The sequence below is a fragment of the Thamnophis elegans genome, chromosome 10 (genome assembly GCF_009769535.1).
Source record: "Thamnophis elegans isolate rThaEle1 chromosome 10, rThaEle1.pri, whole genome shotgun sequence".
NCBI classification, from domain to species: domain Eukaryota; kingdom Metazoa; phylum Chordata; class Lepidosauria; order Squamata; family Colubridae; genus Thamnophis; species Thamnophis elegans.
In genome coordinates, this window is record NC_045550.1 from 62,976,153 (window position 1) to 62,996,226 (window position 20,074).

The following is a 20,074-nucleotide window of genomic DNA, read 5'->3' on the forward strand; positions in this document are numbered from 1 at the left end:
TTCTCACTGTCAGTAAGTTCCTCCTTATTTCTAGGCTGAATCTCTCCTTGTTCCGTTTCCATCCATTATTCCTTGCCTGGCCTCCGGGTGACTTGGAAAATTGCTTGACCCCCTCCTCTCTGTGGCAGCCTCTCAAATATTGGAAGACTGCTATCATGTCTCCCTTGGTCCTTCTCTTCACTAGACTATCCATGCCCAGTTCCTGCAACCGTTCTTCGTGTGTTTTTAAAGCAGGTGGCAGGCTTCATTGAGAACTGTTGCAAAAAACGTAGGATATCATGTACCATTTTAGACAAATGGTTGTCTAGTCTCTTTTTAAAAATTCCTAAGGTGTTGCTGAGTTTTAAAGAAAGACTGGGTTAGTAACTCCACCATCATAAAAAGTTAATAAAACAGGACAGGAAATGACAAGGTGTCACTGGTTAGCGCGGCTCTTATAGTTCAGGGGTTGGCAACCTGCGGCTCTGGAGCCGCATGTGTCTCTTTCATCCCCCTACTGTGGCTCCCAGCACCAGTTGGCTATAGAATCAATAGGGTTTTTGGTTAGGATAGGTAGAGGAAAAAGAACGCTGCGCTAAGAGGAGACTCCATGGTGGGGGAACAGGACTTCCGGTCAGCTCCAGAATTGAATGGGGGTTTCTGGTTAGGACTTTTGTGGCTCTTTGAGAGTTTAAGGTTGCCGACCCCTGTCTTAGTTTCTTGAACCCAGCCCACCTAAGAATCCAAGAGGGACGAGGACAAATTACCTGGCTCTGAGTGGCATTTTGCAGCAACCACTTTGTCGACGCCCTCATCACTGACCAGCTTGACATTGCAGTCTGCTTCAACAGCCTGGAGGTACAAAGGCATTGAACCTTAACTTAACATGATTTAACTAACCATTTTCGGTTACTGCTTTTAAAACTGGTACTTTCTGGGGGATTTATAGCATTAGTAGGCTTTATTATGGTCCATTACAGCATATTTCATGTTCTTAACAGAGAGGAGATTATTAAAATAAGCACAGTGCACCAGTAACTTGGGTAGACTAATTTGTGAGGCAGTATCATTACGGTAGCTAGTGCACTGTGGTAGAATGCAGTCTGGATTCCCAGGTGGAAGGGGTTAGGGTTAGGGGTTAGGGTTAGAGAAAACGAAGTGGTGTTTTAGCAGGTGCGAAGGATGGTAAACAAAGCATTTTAAACTATAGCTTATAACTTTTCAAATGGAATAATAATAATATAAGAATGGCAAAGAAAAAAAATAATTATGTGAATGTATATCTATAACTGTATGAAAGAGAATAAATGACAGTAAAAATATAAAACATAATATAGGTAAATAATATTTGGTCATAAGTAGCTAAGTTTAAATAAATAAAGAAATGTACATAAAAATGGATAACAAATAAGGAGATTATGAATGGAAGATGGAAATGTATAGTAGGGAAAACACTAACTGCAAAGAAACCGATTCGGAACTGTAGTATGATATACGATGGAACTTATTGTTCCTATGTTGTTTTTTATGTGTTTGTTTTTGTTGATGTGCTTATGTGTTTAAAATAAAATTTTTTTATCACATTACGGTAGCTAGTGCACTGTGGTGGAATGCAGTCTGGATTCCCAGGTGGGAGGGGCTAGGGTTAGGGGTTGCATTCCAGAGAAGCAAGAGACAGCAAAGTTTAGATAGTTTGGTTGGGAAGAAGAAGGTCAAGGCAGCTCCTCCCTAGAAGTTCTCAGAATACTGTATACGTTTAATGATGCAAGTAGTTTGCTTTATGGTGGCATGATTTCTGTCTGTACTAGGTAAGGAACAATAAAGGAAAATTGCTTTGCCCTAACTTAGCGGGTCTCTTTTGGTTTTGATCCTGACCTGCATACTTGCTTCAAAACTATCTTATCGGTGTCTTTGGTGCCGGTGTTGTAATATGAGAATTTCTACTTGGGCAGTTCCATGTTGATGAAATTTGGACACTAACCTCTAAACCTGGGGGATCTAATCTTGGACATAGCTTGCTGGGGAATTCCGGGAGTTGAAATCCACAGGCCTTAAAAGTGGTTGTGGTTGGATACCTCCTGCTTTAAGCAGAGGAGCAACAAGGTACTTTTCATGGCATCTGGCATTGGAACAATTCAACTTTGGATATCACGGGGTGAACTTGAAAGAAGAATTGACTTCTTAATTGCTGACTAATTCGTTGCTCAGAGTTGAAATAAAATCTGGCTATGTAATGTAGGAAGTTAGTACCCACCCCTCTCCTAGAAAAAATGAATTGCTGTAGGAAATATTAAAAGGGCAGAATATTTCCTCCTAAAAGGGAGGCAGAAACTCAGCCTCCCCACCTTTCAGTGGGCCATTAAGGCCTGAGCCAGTCTGTTCTACATAACAAAGATCTACCTCCTTCAGGCAGAGCCATAATAGGAATCCCAAAGCCCTTTCATTACATCATCACCCAGCAGCAGCTCAACCAAGCTTGGGACTCAAAGGACAGACAGCCTACAAAGTTAGCTAAGACCCCCCGCCCCCTGGGAGTCTGACTACCAATCAGAATACATTTCTTACACAGGAACAGGAAGCTCCAAGGCGGGGCCCAAGAGAGGGTATAAAACTAGGGCACTCTCGACATCTCTTCCCTTTTTTTTCTTCAAGATCTTCAAGTCATGTTATCCCCTTTCCCCCAGGATCTCAAACCGTGTGGTCCTGTCCACCTTTAAAACCATCTTCCCAAACAGCCTCCATGTTTCCAGCGTCATTCTCCCCACTTGGAACTGAACCCAGAAGGACATTTCTTCCAACAGTAATGTGCACTCAAAACGAATGTGTGTGGAATATGTTAGCGGCAGCTGAGTTTTCCTTAATCCATTGTTCACCAGTGTGTATACGTGTTCAGAAACTCAATTTACTCTTGGTGGAGTGGTAAGAAGCCACCTGTCCTCTCACAAAGCCTTACATTTTCAAGAAGCTTCAGGCACTTACATGGTATTGCTGTGCTCTTACAGAACAATTCTCGATGGGAGTTGGATCCAAGACGTGACACACCGTCTCCAGGAGATCTAGCTCAAGGAAGATGACCTTTCCATGGGGTCTCTGAAATGAAAAATTAGCACGAGAATGACTTTTCTCCCTGCACATTTCTGCCTCTGTTGCATCAGCTGACTCACAGAAATGTTTGAATTGACACACTAGTTAAAGACCTCACCCCGGCGTGCTTCTCAGTTATCGACTGCTTTGAAGAAAAGGAAATGTCAATGCTGCCTTAAGTTGAACATAGTTCCTTCGGAGGTTGCAAGGCAGGAATGGACAAGGCTGACATGTCCTGACCTGAACATCTGCTCTGCATGTGGCATGAGGTTTTCTTGTAGGCCTCAGCTGATTTCCCAGTTGTTGGTTTTGCCCAGGTCTGGGTGGAAGAAATGGCCTCTTTCTGACATTGCATAGTTCACATGAGTGCATATGGTCTATTCAACTACCACCATTTTGGCTCCAAAAATGCCATTGGGTAATCCTGATCTGTCTACCTACACATCAGTGGTGGGATCCGGATCCCGTTCCAACCAGTACGGGCCCAGCATCATCTACATGGACACGCACAGCAGGCATGCACATGCGTCTTACCATCCAGCGGCGCCTATGCGAGCCTACGCGGTGCTCCAGCTGCTCGGCAGAGCGTCACGCAGGTGCTGTATGTGCCATGCGCAGAAGCAGAAGCGCTGATGACTTTAAAGACAGGCAAGGAGCGCGGGCGGGCAGGTGGCCCTCCAGAGCACCATACTGGAGCAGTATCTGGTGCTCCAGGCAGGCTCTGGTACACTCGTACCGGGTGGGGGTACAGCCTGCAACCCACCACTGCTACAAATACTTAGGACAACTATTTGGGACAGGAGGTCTAATGAAGATCATATTGTTGGGAGGGAGCTAACATTTTGCCCAGTTGGAGAGTTCATTTACTCACTTAACCCAGTTGCAGAATTAACCATCTCCTGGATTTCTATCACACACTGAACCATTAACTAACTCAAGGGGCTGAGCTGATGCAACAACTCTAACTGGTGCTCACACCAAGCTCTGCATATAGGGATTCGAACCGCCGAACTGCCGACCTTTCTGATCGACAAGCTCAGTGTCTTAGCCACTGAGCCACCACGTCCCTATAAAGAGGCCATAGATTGCCCAAATTTCAGAAGGAAGACTACAGCAATTGACTGGCACAACATTCCCCCCCCCCCCAAAAAAAAATCACCTAACTGTTATTGATTTAGTAACTAGGAAGCTTTTTCCTCCCATTGTACTTACCCGGGGCAGGACATGAGCATCCTTGATTTGATTGACAACATGTTTGTATCCGTGTAGAGAGTGCTCGTTGATGTAGCTCACGGCCAAGTTTCCTAATTTTTCAGCTTCTTCACCGTTGCAATCGAATTGCGGCACCAAGTGATGGCTAAGCGTGCATCCTATAATCTGACCCAGGAGCACGAGAGCTACCAGGGAATTCATGGTTGGGTTCAGAGATGATGTACAAGGCACCGACAGAAGGAAGGTAGACTTCTGGGGATCCGATGTCAGGTGCCCCTTTATATGGAGTGTTTCTGTCCCCTGTCCTCCCCCCCACCCCATCTGCTACCTGCATTGGCTTACTTGGGAGGATGCAATATTTGCCAAAGGTCCTGCAAACAAGAGGAAAGGAAAAATAAATATGTGGGGACATCTAGTCAAAGTTTGATTAGATAAGGGGGGGGGGGAAATGCAGATTGTGCAGAAAGGGGGAAAGCTACTCCCCTAGTCAATCAGCCATATTAATCCCAGGATATACTGCTGCAGAAAAGGATATTTTAAGAGTACAAAACTATATAGCAAGGATGCACAAAGTCAGTGTGAATTATAACAAATGGAAGACTTCATATCAAACCTCAGCTCCCTTACTGTCCTAACTAACAGGGATTAAGTGCCATCCATCTGATGTTGACTCCTAGCAACTGATTCGACCTTTTCTAAAATGATCTGTCCCCAGACTAGCTTTTAGGCCACCCAACCTGGCAACCATTGCAATTGTAATCAACTCCATCTATCTTGGGCATCAACTCCATCCATCCTCCTCCTCTTTTCATCCCTTCCACCTTTCTCACCATTACAGATGCATTTATTTGTTTCCTTCGCTACCCATGCTGTTCTGTAGACCAGAGGTGTTCAATTTGGGCACTTTTAAGACCTTCATGTTATGACGGCAGCTAGGAGTGTATTTGCACAAAATTGGAAAAGTGAAGAGATCTCTGCAGAGAAGAATGCGATTAGGAAAATATTACCCTGTTTCCCTGAAAATAAGACCTCCCTGGACAATAAGCCCAATCGGGCTTTTGAGCGCATGCACTAAAATAAGCCCTCCCCAAAAATATTGCAACACAGAAGCAGCCATGAGGTGACCACGCTCGCCACCTCCTGCACCTCAAAAATAATAAGACCTCTCTGAAAATAAGGCCAAGTGCTTATTTGGGGGGGATGTCAAAAGAAAATAAGACCCTGTCTTATTTTGGGGAAAACACAGTAAAATGTGCAGAAATGAACAGATTGACACTGGCAATCAAAGAGAAAGAACAAACTGATTATTATACAATTTGGGAATCTTTATACCAGTGGTTAGATAATAGACATAAGAATTAATACTAAAAGACGTTATCTAAAGTATAGAAAATGTATCATTAGTTAACATAACTAACAGAGTTAAATAAATTACAATGGGGTTGTTATAATATTAGATACTTATGGTATTAGAAATTAAGCCAAGATGGGATTAAATAATGAATAAGATTGTATATTTTAATGTTGGCACAAAATATTTGTACCTAGATGACACGTTGGTTAATGGAAAATGGATTGTTTATATAAAAGTAAAATAAAAACATTTAATAAAAAAAGACTTAAGAACTTCAACTCCCAGAATTCCCCAGCCAGCATGGACACCCCTGCTCTAGAGTCTTATACAATACAATAATACAATAGCAGAGTTGGAAGGGACCTTGGAGGTCTTCTAGTCCAACCCCCTGCCTATGCAGGAAACCCTATATTGTTTCATGGCTATCCAACATCTTCTTAAACACTTCCAGTGTTGGAGCCTTCACAACTTCTGGAAGCAAGTTGTTCAATTGATTAATTGTTCTAACTGTCAGGAAATTTCTCCTCAGTTCTAAGTTGCTTCTCTCCTTCATTAGTTTCCACCCATTGCTTCTTGTCCTGGCTTCAGGTGCTTTGGAGAATAGCTTGACTCCCTCTTCTTTGTGGCAACCCCTGAGATATTGGAATACTGCTATCATGTCTCTCCTAGTCCTTCTTTTCATTAAACTAGACATACCCAGTTCCTGCAACCGTTCTTCATATGTTTTAGTCTCCAGTCCCCTAATCCCTTTGTTGCTTTTCTCTGCACTTTTTCTAGAGTCTCCACATCTTTTCTACATCGTGGTGACCAAAACTGAATGAAGTATTCGAAGTGTGGCCTTACCAAGGCATTATAAAGTGGTGTTAACACTTCACCTGATCTTGATTCTATCCGTCTGTTTATGCAGCCTAGAACTGTGTTGGCTTTTTTGGCAGCTGCTGCACACGGCTGGCTCCTATTTAAATGGTTGTCCACTAGGATTCCAAGATCCCTTTTACAGTTACTACTGTTGAGCAAGGTACCACCTATACTGTACCTGTACAGTTCGTTTTTGTTGCCTAAATGTAGAACCTTACTGTTTTCACCATTGAATTTCACTTTATTAGATAGTGCCCAATGTTCAGGTTTGTCAAGATCCTTCTGTATCTTAAGCCTATCTTCTGGAGTGTTGCCTATTTCTGCTAGTTGGACTCTTCTCCAACTCCCAACATTCAAAAGCACCAGTACTGTTCTGCCATGTGAAGTAGAACATTGGAACATTGTAAAAATAGCCCCAATTAATATATTAAAAGTAAAGAATTATAATAACCAAGTTAAGAGGTTGCATTGCAGATTCCGCAGAAGCAAGTGGAAGAGGCTTAGTGTTGCCATTGTGTGATGAGCTTGTGCTTACTCTGATCCCTTCTTTTTATGGCAACACCTTAGATATTGGAAGGCTGCTATCATGTCTCCCCTAGTCCTTCTTTTCATTAAACTAGACATACACAGTTCCTGCAACCGTTCTTCATATATTTTAGCCTCCAGTCATCTATGTTGCTCTTCTTTGCACTCTTGTGAGCAACAAGAAGTCAAAAATTAGAGTAACAATGCAATTTTCACAATAGACTTGGGAGAATGCTTTGTGTGACTATGGCTAAGCCTGCCATCCATCATCTTACAAGTTCCAATGAAACCCACTGAATTCCTGGTCTTCTGAATGGAGAAATCAAGGTCATTAATAACTCTTATCCTCTTTTAGAGTCAAAATTACAAAATGTGAACAGGCTGTATATCATTTCAGCAACAATTAGATCAGGGGTTGGCAACCTTAAACACTCAAAAGAGCCACAAAGGTGCTAAATGGAAGCCTCCCGTTCAATTCTGGAGCCATCTGGATATCCGGTTCCCCCACCATAGAGTTTCCTCCTAGTGCGGTGTCCTTTTTCTTCTGATGACTGGAAGTCCGGTTTCCCCACCATAGAGTTTCCTCCTAGTGCGGCATCCTTTTTCCTCTACCTGTCCTAACTGAACACTCTATCAATTGTGGAGCCGACCAGTGACAGGGAGCTGCAGCAGAGGGATGAAAGAGCCACATGCGGCTCCAGAGCCGCAGGTTTCTGACTCCTCTCCTAGGTGACCCTATTATGAAGCTAGAAGGCCTCAATGAGGCCACAGCTATAGAATTGCAAGGTATATCCTGATACTGGGGATTAAACTGTGCTCTTTCAAGTAGGATCTGAAGAATAGCAAACAGGATCTGGTGGCCCTTTGGGGGAACACATTTGGGACTTCTTATTTCACTAAGAGACCCTAATTTTGATGAAATGTGGAGCTGTGGGGAGCATTTTATGTGACATCAAAAGGGAAGACTTTCCACTACGTGCGGACAAGGTCATCAAATATGTTCAAAGTCAAAATTTAAGGTGAATGAACAAGGCTTCAATCAACAGAACTGTCTGAAAAGTAGCCAAAGCTAATATTTCTTGATAAAATAGTTTACAAGTTCATGGAGAGTAGTCTGTCCCAAAAATCAGAGTTTGTCCTTCTTCCTCTGCTGATTCCATAGATTTACACCACCCACTACTCTTTTCTGTCATAGGTAGACCTCGATTTACAGCTCCAATTGAGCCCAACATTTCCATTGTTAAGTGACATGATTGCTAAGTGGGTTTCACATCATTTCATGATCTTGCTTGCCACAGTTGTTAGTGAATCACTGCAGCTGTTAAGTCAGTAACATGGTGATTGACTTAACAGCTGGTGAATTTGGCTTCCCTGTTGACTTTGCTTGTCAGAAGGTCGCAAAAGGGGAGCAGGGCACTGCAACCGTCATAAAAATGAACCAGTTGCCAAGTATTCGAGTTTTGGTTGTTGTTGCTAAATGCCAGATCTATGATTCACAAAGCTCCCCTCGTCCGGGACCTGATATTGGACAAGGGGACAGATCTGGCATGTATTACTGAAACCTGGTTGGGCCATGAGGGAGGAGTCCCCCTCTCTGAAATGTGCCCTGAAGGGTTTCAGGTGCTCCACCAACCGCGACACCAGAGAAGGGGTGGAGGAGTGGCTGCCATCAGCCGAAGGTCACTGGGTCCTTATAGGATCCCTGCTCCGGAGATTGTCGGATGTGAGTCTCTTCTGGTGAAGTTGGACCTTGGGGGTCAAACGGGCTTGTTGTTAACGTACCTACCTCCCAGCTGCGTTGCAACAGCCCTGCCTGCGCTCCTGGAGTCAGTAGCCGGACTGGCGGTTGAATTCCCCAAACTTATAGCATTGGGGGATTTCAACCTGCCATCTCTTGGCGAACGCTCTGATGGGGTGCAGGAGTTTATGGCTTCCATGACAACCATGGACTTGATCCAGGTAATTCTGGGCCCAACTCATACAGCGGGACACACGCTCGACCTCGCGTTTCTCTCAGGGCAGTGGAGACGTGATCTGAAATTAGAGGGCATTGCGATCTCACCCCTGTCATGGTCACATCACTTCCTACTGAGGCTGGACTTTTGGAAACCACTCCCCCACTGCAGGGAGGTGGAGCCGATTAAGTGGTTCCGCCCCAGGTGCCTGATAGACCCTATGGAATTTCAAACGGAGCTTGGGGATATACCCGGCTCCCTTGCCCGCAGCCCGACACAGTCCTTGGTCACTGCTTGGAATATAGCAGCGGCTGGGACTCTTGATCGGATTGTGCCTTTGCGACCTCTTCACGGCAGTAGATCCAGGAGGGCTCCTTGGTTTACCGAGGAACTCTGGGAGATGAAGCGCCAAAAGAGATGCCTAGAGCAACGCTGGAGGGCTAGTAACTCCGAAGCTGACCGAGCACTGCTAAGAACCTATATTAGGACTTATCTCGGGGCAATACGGGCGGCAAAATGTGCACATTTTTCTGCTCTTATTGCGTCCGCAGAATCTCGCCCAGATGCCCTGTTTAGGATCACCCGCTCCTTTCTGAAGGGGAGGGATGTGGAGGAACCCTTGCAGGGAAGAGCTGAGGAATTTGTCCAGTTTCTGTCGGACAAAGTCGCCCAGATTCGGACGGACCTGGACTCCACTTGGGCAGTTCCTGCCGAGATGCCGGGGGTGGGGCTTGATCGGAGTTCTTGGATTGAGTTTCAATCTGTTACTCCTGAGGAAGTGGACAAGGCCATGGGAGCGGTAAGTGCCTCTACCTGCCTATTGGACCCGTGCTCCTCCTGGCTGATTTCCGCCAGCAAGGAGGTTACACGAGGCTGGTTCCAGAGAATTATTAACACCTCTCTGTGGGAGGGATCTTTCCCGCAGCCCCTAAAGGATGTGGTGGTGAGACCCCTCCTTAAGAAACCTTCTCTGGATCCAGCTAGTCTTAATAACTATCATCCTGTCTCCAACCTACCCTTTGTTGGGAAGGTTGTTGAGAAGGTGGTGGCCTTTCAACTCTGACGGTCCTTGGACGAAGCTGATTATCTTGATCCCTTCCAGTCGGGTTTCAGGCCTGGTTACTCCACCGAAACTGCTTTGGTCGCGCTGACCGATGATCTCTGGCGGGCCAGGAATAGAGGATTTTCCTCTATCCTGGTGCTTCTTGACCTCTCAGCGGCCTTCGATACCATCGACCATGGTATCCTTCTGTGAAGACTGGGGGTGGTGGGAAGCACCGTTTTACGGTGGTTCTCCTCTTACCTCTCTGACAGGTCGCAGTTGGTGTTGGTTGGAGGACAGAGGTCGACCCCTAGGCCCCTCAAATATGGGGTGCTGCAGGGCTCGGTCCTGTTCCCCCTCCTATTCAATATCTACATGAAGCCGCTGGGTGAGATCATTCGCCGGCACGGGATCAAGTACCACCAATATGCGGACGATACTCAATTGTACCTGTCCGCCCCGTGCCAACTCAGCAAAGCAGTGGAAGTGATGTGCCAGTGCCTGGAGGCTGTTAGGGTCTGGATGGGAGTAAACAAGTTGGCACTCAATCCAGACAAGACCGAGTGGCTTTTGATGTTTCCTCTCAAGGATAGTCTGAATTTTCCATCTATTAGCCTGGGGGGGTGAAAGCTTACACCCCTCAGAGAGGGCCGGCAACTTGGGTGTCCTCCTGGATCCGCATCTGACTTTAGAACATCATTTGTCGCCTGGTGCACCAGTTGCGACCCTATCTGGACCGGGAGGCACTTCAAATGGTCACTCATGCCCACGTAACTTCAAGGCTCGACTACTGCAACGCACTCTACATGGGGCTGCCCTTGAAGAGTGTTCAGAGACTGCAGTTGGTCCAGAATGCAGCCGCACGAGCGATATCGGGTGTACCTCGGTACACCCATGTTACACCTATCCTCCGCGAGCTGCACTGGCTCCCCATTAGTCTCCGGACACGCTACAAAGTGCTGGTGATTGCCTTTAAAGCCCTACATGGCACTGGACCTGGATATCTGAGAGACCGTCTCCTGCTACACACCTCCCAACGTCCAATAAGAACCCATAGGCTAGGCCTCCTCCGTGTGCCGTCGACCGGACATTGCCCACTGGCGACCACTCGGGGGAGAGCCTTCTCTGTAGCTGCTCCGGCTCTGTGGAATGAGCTACCAGCAGAGATCCGGACCCTTCCCACCCTCGTGGCCTTCCAAAAAGCCACCAAAACCTGGCTGTTCCGACAGGCCTGCGGTTCTGATTTTCGAATCAGGTTCAACCTCCAATTAAACTGAATGTATGTTGTTTTTTTAAAAATTGTTCGTATTGTTTGTATTCTCCTCCTGTGTGTATTTTATTTCATTTCGTATTTGTAAGCCACCCGGATTCCCCAGGGATTGGGGGGCATATAAACCCTTTAAATTGCGAATTGTGAATTGCAGTATCCTTCCCCTGGAGTGGGGAGGGAGTGGAGATTTTGCAGTATCCTTTCCCTAGTGTGGGGAGGGAGTGGAGATTTTGCAGTATCCTTCCCCTGGAGTGGGGAGGGAATGGAGATATTACAATATCCTTCCCCTGGAGTGGGGAGGGAGTGGAGATTTTGCAGTATCCTTCCCCTGGAGTGGGGAGGGTATGGGGATTTTGCAGCATCCTTCCTGTGCTACGCCCACCAAGCCATGTCCACAGAAATGGTAGTAAATTTTTTTGAATCCCGACACTGCTTCAGGCGCTTTGGAGAACAGGTTGACCCACTGTCTCAGAGGTGCTGAACTATAATTCCCAGAAGTCTCACCCAGAGTGCCCAAAGCCTTCTGGCCACAAACGTAAAACAAAACAAGGGGCAAAAATCATTTTGGAATTGAACATTTTATTTAGGAAGTATCCTGTGCCTTTTGCTGTCACTATATCGGACTTGGTTCAACATTGCCCTTGTAAAATAATGTAGCATGGTGAAACATGTGGGGTTGGGGAATCTCTTTAGGAATAGAAAGGATGAGCAGATATTGTTGTCAAATGTTATATATTTTCTCTTTAGAATTTTGACTTTGGGGCTAATAAAACTTCTGTTCAACTTTCTTCTAGATCCTTGGCTGAACAGAGAGAGACTGGAAGATGTGAAGTTTGCAGTGAGCCTCTGCAGTTGTAAAAGCAGAAAGGCAGAAATACAATGCCTCTTTCTCACAACAACAACAACAACAACGGGAATCCCAACACCAAGCCTGTAATGAATCAGGATAAAAACCCCTTTTTGGATGCAAGGTTTGAGTTCAGATTTGAAAACAGGGTTTTTGTACTAACTGGGCGGCTTCTTCAGCTCTCTGGCATGGCTGACCTACACCTTGAAGTGATGTATTTCTCCTGGACAAAATAGTTTAATGAGGGCGTGACCGTGCGATGGCACTGTTGGCACTTCTCTTTTACCCGCATGAGGTGGGATTGCTGTCCCATATTCATCAGAATTAGTCTCGTGTGAGGCGCTTGTATGGTTGTGTGAATGGACGAGGTCCAGGACAGTATTGTTGTATCCTGGGGACACAATGCTTTTTCTAAAGTGATGCTCCACCAAATGGCTATGAGAATGTCCGTCCTGGAAAACAAAACACAACAACAACATGTAAACACGGATGAGTCTTCTTCGGCCATTGAACCAGGAGCCGCGGTGGTGCAGTGGTTCGAGTGCAGTACTGCAGGCTACTTCCGCTGACTGCTGGCTGCCTGCAATTTGGCTGTTCAAATCTCACCAGGCTCAAGGTGGACCCAGCCTTCCATCCTCCCGAGTTGGGCAAAATGTGGACCCGAATTATTGGTGGCAAACACGCTGACTCTGCAAACCGCACAGAGAAGGCTGCAAACCACTGTAAAGCGGTATATAAGTCTAAGTGCTATTTTATCCTGCTTTGACCTTTCCAACGCATTAACACGAAAGTGATCTAAGAAACCCCACTGAAAACTGAACATAGGAAAATCGGCGGCTCTTAATATTTCCAATAGAGGGAAGTCCTCATTTGTTTAGTGACTTTTCGAAAGTACACAGCCATGAAAATTGTGACTTATGTCTGTTTTTCACGCTTGTGATTGTTGCAGAATCCCCAGGAGTCAAATTTCGGTCGTTTGACAACTGATTCTTGTTTATGACGGCTGCAGTGTCGCGGGGCCATGTGGCCTCTTTTTTTTTGCCACCTTCTGACAAGCAAAGTCAACGGGGAAGCCAGATTCACTTAACAACCATGTTACTGATTTAACTGTGGTGATTCACTTAACAACCGTGGCAAGAAAGGATGTAAAATGGGGCAAAACTCACTTAACTGCAGTCTTGCTTAGCAAATAAAATTTGTTGTAAATTGAGGAAACTGTAAATTGAAAGCTGGCAGTTGGCAAATGTTGGAGTAGAAGTCAAATGAATAAAAAAAAAACGGCAATTCATCCTGCAGTTAATAGAGGATCGTTACTCTTCTTATTGTGAGGCATATGACTAAGCCATAATTTGTCATAACCACAGTTTGTTGAATGGATAGCATGGCAGTTAAGGGGCCAGGGTTAAACTGGGCAGCCCTTCCTGGCTAGATAAATTTCTGGTTAGCTCTGAGCCAGTTATTCTGTTTTCAGCCCAACCTACAATCCAAAGGGTAGTGTTGAGGATAAAAATAATAATATCAGAGAAAAGGAATTATATAAATAAAAGAATCTATGGTTTGCAAATCCTAAAGGCTGCATTATGCTAAGCGAAGATCAAACAAATCGTATTATATATCAGAGCATTTACTCATTTGAAGGGATACAGGGGAATTTATAGCTGGAACAAGAAGTTAGTTTTGAGTCCCATGGATGGACAGAATGGATAAAAGAAACCAAGAGATATGTAGACTTCAACTCCCAGAATTTCCCAGCCAGCTGGCTGGGGAATTCTGGGAGTTGAAGTCTACATATCTTAAAGTTGACGAGGGTGAGAAACTCTGGTGTGGAGGAAGAGGAAGGCGGATGAACAAAATTGCATTTAACATACATACCTTAACATTAAAGATGACACAGTCCGACTCATACTGTTCATCTGTAAGATCTCCAGTGGCAGCATGCGATCTAAACACAGTGGCTCTGCAGAATCCAAAATGCTGCAGAGAAGGAAGAATTAAGAAATTTCCACGTGAACCTCAAAAGCTACTAATGAATTAAAGAATCCGGCCAGATCAAAACCCAGTTCATTAGAGTACTCGGCATCGTATCCTTCTTCAGATGTTGATGGGAAGTTTGGGAATGCATTATTTCTGGACCAATTGTGAAGAAATTGATGTTGCGCAGAGGTTAAATTGTAGGATTTGGGCTGGTGAGAGCCAGATTCAAGTCTCTGTTTCTCTATAGAATATTTGGCCTTGTATATTTATTTGGAATATGGCCCTGGTTTGCTAGGAGAGAGAGGGGAGGAGAGGGAGGGAGAGAGGGGGGAGAGAAAGAAAGAAAGAAAGAAAGAAAGAAAAGAGAGAGAGAAGAGGGAGGGAGGAGAGAAAGAGAAAGAGAAAGAAAGAAAAGAAAGAAGATAGAAAGAAAAAAGAAAAAAGAATAGGGAGAGAGAGAGAAAGAAAGAAAGGAGAGAGGGAAAAGAGAGAGGAAGAGGGAGAGAGAAAGAGACTGAAAGAAAGAAAAAGAAAGAGAAGAGAGATAAATAGAAAGAAAGAAAGAAAAGGGGAGAAAGAAGAAAGAAAAGAGAGAGAGAAAGAAAGAAAGGATAGAGAAAAGAGAAAGAGGGAGAGAGAGATAGGTGGAGGAGGAGGAGGGAGGGAGAGGGGGGAGGAAGGGAGGGAAAGAGAGAGGGAGAGAGAGAGGCAGTGGGAGAGAAAGGGAGGGAGGGAGGGAGAGAGAGGGAGCGGGGAGGGAGGGAGAGAAAGAGATGGCAATTGCTCAGATAGAATTGGCGTTGACCCTCGCACTTACCGCTTCTCCTAATGCTTTGGGATGACAGTGATGAGTGTCGTCGTGAGCTTCCTGATGAGTGCAGTTGGTCTCCACAATAGGAAACTCCACATAGTAACCTTCAGGGTCGAACTGAAATCAAAGCAAGAGACATTTCAGCTGGGTTGTGGGCAAAGTTGAAGGGTTGGGAGAATGAAGTTTTAGTCCTGTCTGCTGCATCTCCCCACCATCATCCATGGTCACCTGTTCCTCCTGAAATTTTCCACCTTCCTTTGGCAGAGGGAGAGGGGGGTGATTCGTGATCCCCAGACTCCCTGAGAAATAAGTATTTCTTGGCTTTTATGTGGCTGCTTCATTTCTTCTGTTTTAGAATATTTACAACAGAATAGAGCTGGAAGGGACCTTGGAGGTCTTCTAGTCCAGCCCCCTGCTCAAGCAGGAGACCCTGTGCCATTTCAGACAAGTGGCTGTCCAGTCTCTTCCTAAAACCTCCAGTGATGAGGCACCCACAACTTCTGGAGGCAACTTCTGTTGCACTGGTTAATTGTCCTCAATGTTACGACGTGTCTCCTTAATTCCAGGTTGCTTCTCTCCTGGATTAGTTTCCATCCATTGTTTCTTGTCCTTCCCTCTGGTGCTTCGGAGAATCCTTTGACCCCCTCCTCTTTTTGGCAGCCCCTCAAATACTGGGATACTGCTATCAGGTCACCCCTAATTCTTCTTTCCTTTACTAGCCAAACCCAAAACCTGCAGCTGTCCTTCATGTGACATTTTACTTAGTGGCTGTTTCTAAGTTTCCCTTGGCTGGGTATTGGCCATAATTATATTTTATAAATAAAATGTCAGTGAATCCTTGTTCACTGGATTCAGAGGCTTGGGACATAAATTTAAAAGAGCCGGCTACAGCCACTGGCTCTTGAAAAGTTATCTATCCCCCCTTTTTTCTTCTTCTTAGCAGCTGCTTCTTTGTGGAGTCTTGGTACCCTCTGAACTCGGCTGTTTTCTTGCAGACATTTTATTACCCAAACTAAATAACATCATTTGTCAGGGGTGGGATTGAAAAATGTTAGCAACCACTTCTCTGCCCCATTACTAGGTGGGCGTGGCCATGGTGAGTGTGGCCTATTCAGCCTCCTGCACCATGGGGAGGGGAGCTTTCACCTCAAGCCTCCGGGAGGCTGAAAATGGCCTCCCCTGGGCTCTGGAGGTCCTCCGGAGGCCAAAAACCGGCCCATTTCAGGACTTCTGGAACTCCCAGAAGGCCCATTTTTCACCTCCTAGAACCTTTGGATGAGCCCTGCACTTAATTGGCATAGTGAATGGGCCATGTGGAGACTTCTGGAAAGGGAGGGGAGGCATGGGCGTGGCCAGCCATTCCTTCCGACTATCTGTTCAGCGAACCAGATGTAAAATTAACAACCGGTCCACCCAAACCGGTCAGAACCGGCTGAATCCTACCGTTGTCATTGGTGTTAGTCTATGATCAGTTTAGCACTGATGATGTTACCTAGTTTGGTTAATGAAACATCTGCAAGAAAACAACCAAGATCAGAGAACACCCAGGACCCCTCATTTCAATCCTGAGCTACAAATATTCTCCTTTTTTGATATCTGGTTCTTTTCCTAGATTTTTGCAGATCTCTCCCACTCCCCCCCCCCCATCTCCTCCTGCTTTCCCTTTAGTTATATGAAGTATCAAAGCATTAAACTGGAAGAGTTAATCAGAATTCCTTTTTAAGATTTGCATACTAACCTTCTGCTGCCCTCTTGAAATCTCAAGGATTTCGTAAGCATGGTGGGTCAGTTTGTCATTGTGTTTATGGAGCACATAGTTAGCAGAATCTATCACATTAGGGTCACTCAGAGACAAAAGAATTTGACATTTTGGACAATGTTGCCGCACGTCTTCCACAGAATCTGAAAAGACAAAAAAAATTGTCAAGAAGGGCATTTACAGATACAGATTAACAGAACAGGAAGGGACTTTTTAGGTCATCTAGTCCAACCCCCTGTCCAAACAGGAGACCCTGCACCATTTCTGACAAATGGCAGTCCAGTCTCTTCTTGAAAGCCTCCAGTGATGAAGCTCCCACAACTTCTGAAGGCAACTTCTGTTCCATGGGTTGATTGTTCTCACTGTCAGTAAGTTCCTCCTTATTTCTAGGCAGAATCTCTCCTTGTTCCGTTTCCATCCATTATTCCTTGCCTGGCCTCCGGGTGACTTGGAAAATTGCTTGACCCCCTCCTCTCTGTGGCAGCCTCTCAAATATTGGAAGACTGCTATCATGTCTCCCTTGGTCCTTCTCTTCACTATCCATGCCCAGTTCCTGCAACCGTTCTTCGTGTGTTTTTAAAGCAGGTGGCAGGCTTCGTTGAGAACTGTTGCAAAAAACGCAGGATATAATGTACCATTTTAGACAAATGGTTGTCTAGTCTCTTTTTAAAAATTCCTAAGGTGCTGCTGAGTTTTAAAGAAAGACTGGGTTAGTAACTCCACCATCATAAAAAGTTAATAAAACAGGACAGGAAATGACAAGGTGTCACTGGTTAGCTCCGCTCTGATAGTTCAGGGGTTGGCAACCTGCGGCTCTGGAGCCGCATGTGTCTTTTTCATCCCCCTACTGTGGCTCCTTGCACCAGTTGGCTATACAATCAATAGGGCTTTTGGTTAGGACAGGTAGAGGAAAAAGAACGCTGCGCTCAGAGGAGACTCCATGGTGGGGAAACAGGACTTTTGGTCAGCTCTAGAATTGAATGGGGGTTTCTGGTTAGGACTTTTGTGGCTCTTTGAGAGTTTAAGGTTGCCGACCCCTGTCTTAGTTTCTTGAACCCAGCCCATCTAAGAATCCAAGAGGGACGAGGACAAATTACCTGGCTGTGAGTGGCATTTTGCAGCAACGACTTTGTCGACGCCCTCATCACTGACCAGCTTGACATGACAGTCTGCTTCAACAGCCTGGAGGTACAAAGGCATTAAACTTTAACTTAACATGATTTAACTAACCATTTTGGGTTAGTGCTTTTAAAACTGGTGCTTTCTGGGGGATTTATAGCATTAGTAGGCTTTATTATGGTCCATTACAGCATATTTCATGTTCTTAACAGAGAGGAGATTATTAAAATAAGCACAGTGCACCAGTAACTTGGGTAGACTAATTTGTGAGGCAGTATCATTACGGTAGCTAGTGCACTGTGGTGGAATGCAGTCTGGATTCCCAGGTGGAAGGGGTTAGGGTTAGGGGTTAGGGTTAGAGAAAACGAAGTGGTGTCTTACTAGGTGCGAAGGCTGGTAAACAAAGCATTTTAAACTATACCTTATAACCTTTCAAATGGAATAATAATAATATAAGAATGGCAAAGAAAAAGAATAATTATGTGAATGTATATCTATAACTGTATGAAAGAGAATAAATGACAGTAAAAATATAAAACATAATATAGGTAAATAATATTTGGTCATAAGTAGCTAAGTTTAAATAAATAAAGAAATGTACATAAAAATGGATAACGAATAAGGAGATTATGAATGGAAGATGGAAATGTATAGTAGGGAAAACACTAACTGCAAAGAAACCGATTCGGAACTGCAGTATGATATACGGTGGAACTTATTGTTCCTATGTTGTTTTTAAGTTATGTGTTTGTTTTTGTTGATGTGCTTATGTGTTTAAAATAAAAAAAAATTATCACATTACGGTAGCTAGTGCACTGTGGTGGAATGCAGTCTGGATTCCCAGGTGGGAGGGGCTAGGGTTAGGGGTTGCATTCCAGAGAAGCAAGAGACAGCAAAGTTTAGATAGTTTGGTTGGGAAGAAGAAGGTCAAGGCAGCTCCTCCCTAGAAGTTCTCAGAATACTGTATACGTTTAATGATGCAAGTAGTTTGCTTTACGGTGGCATGATTTCTGTCTGTACTAGGTAAGGAACAATAAAGGAAAATTGCTTTGCCCTAACTTAGCGGGTCTCCCTTGGTTTTGATCCTGACCTGCATACTTGCTTCAAAACTATCTTATCGGTGTCTTTGGTGCAGGTGGTGTAATATGAGAATTTCTACTTGGGCAGTTCCATGTTGATGAAATTTGGACACTAACCTCTAAACCTGGGGGATCTAATCTTGGACATAGCTTGCTGGGGAATTCCGGGAGTTGAAATCCACAGGCCTTAAAAGTGGTTGTGGTTGGATACCTCCTGCTTTAAGCAGAGGAGCAGGGAACAATTCAACTTTGGACATCACGGGGTGAACTTGAAAGAAGAATTGACTTCTTAATTCCTGACTAATTCGTTGCTCAGAGTTGAAATAAAATCTGGTTATGTAATGTAGGAAGTTAGCACCCACCCCTCTCCTAAAAAAAATTAATTATTGTAGGAAATATTAAAAGGGCAGAATATTTCCCCCTAAAAGGGAGGCAGAAACTCAGCCTCCCCACCTTTGTCAGTGGGCCATTAAGGCCTGAGCCAATCTATTCTACATAACAAAGATCTACCTCCTTCAGGCAGAGCCATAATAGGAATCCCAAAGCCCTTTCATTACATCATCACCCAGCAACAGCTGAACCAAGCTTGGGACTCAAAGGACAGACGGCCTACAAAGTTAGCTAAGGCCCCACGCCCCCTGGGAGTATGACTACCAATCAGAATACATTTCTTACACAGGAACAGGAAGCTCCAAGGCAGGGCCCAAGAGGGGGTATAAAACTAGGGCACTCTCAGCATCTCTTCCCTTTTTTTTCTTCAAGATCTTCAAGTCGTGTTATCCCCTTTCCCCCAGGACCTCAAAGCGTGTGGTCCTGTCCACCATTAAAACCATCTTCCCAAACAGCCTCCATGTTTCCAGCGTCTTTCTCCCCACTTGGAACTGAACCCAGAAGGACATTTCTTCCAACAGTAATGTGCACTCAAAACGAATGTGTGTGCAATATGTTAGTGACAGCTGAGTTTTCCTTAATCCATTGTTGACCAGTGTGTATATGTGTTCAGAAACTCAATTTACTCTTGGTGGAGTGGTAAGAATTGATTTGATTTGATTTTTGATTTTATTGACATTTGTAGGCCGCCCTTTTCCCTGAGGGGACTCAGGGCGGCTCACATAAAATCAGGGAGGGGGAAATGCAAACAATAACATAGACACATGTAATAAAAACAATAGGCAACATGCATTCATCATTCGGGAGGGGCAACTA

At 44.8% G+C, this 20,074-nt stretch overlaps 1 protein-coding gene and 1 long non-coding RNA gene across 6 annotated transcripts in view; one reads left to right on the top strand and one right to left on the bottom strand.

Annotated features, from left to right (window-relative positions):
* The window catches only part of LOC116514248 (antihemorrhagic factor cHLP-B-like), a 29,946-nt gene that overhangs the window by 7,974 nt on the left and 1,898 nt on the right, over positions 1-20,074 (bottom strand). Inside the window, exons 3-7 of one of the 5 annotated variants that reach the window (XM_032225744.1) lie at positions 17,768-17,852; positions 16,650-16,813; positions 14,918-15,028; positions 13,999-14,100; positions 12,036-12,578 (exon numbers count right to left, since the gene is read on the bottom strand). In XM_032225744.1, coding sequence (XP_032081635.1) covers positions 12,324-12,578; positions 13,999-14,100; positions 14,918-15,028; positions 16,650-16,813; positions 17,768-17,852 — 717 coding nt within the window. In that variant the 3' untranslated portion in view covers positions 12,036-12,323. Of the gene's footprint in view, positions 1-746; positions 832-2,958; positions 3,070-4,275; positions 4,539-11,838; positions 12,579-13,598; positions 13,857-13,930; positions 14,101-14,917; positions 15,029-16,649; positions 16,814-17,767; positions 17,853-20,074 lie in introns of those variants that run through there. The other 4 variants (XM_032225745.1, XM_032225746.1, XM_032225747.1 and 1 more) reach the window with 4 other exon arrangements.
* On the top strand, positions 17,859-18,815 carry LOC116514251. Its single transcript, XR_004256082.1, has 2 exons — positions 17,859-18,115; positions 18,634-18,815. It is a non-coding gene; the product is annotated as an uncharacterized LOC116514251 (long non-coding RNA).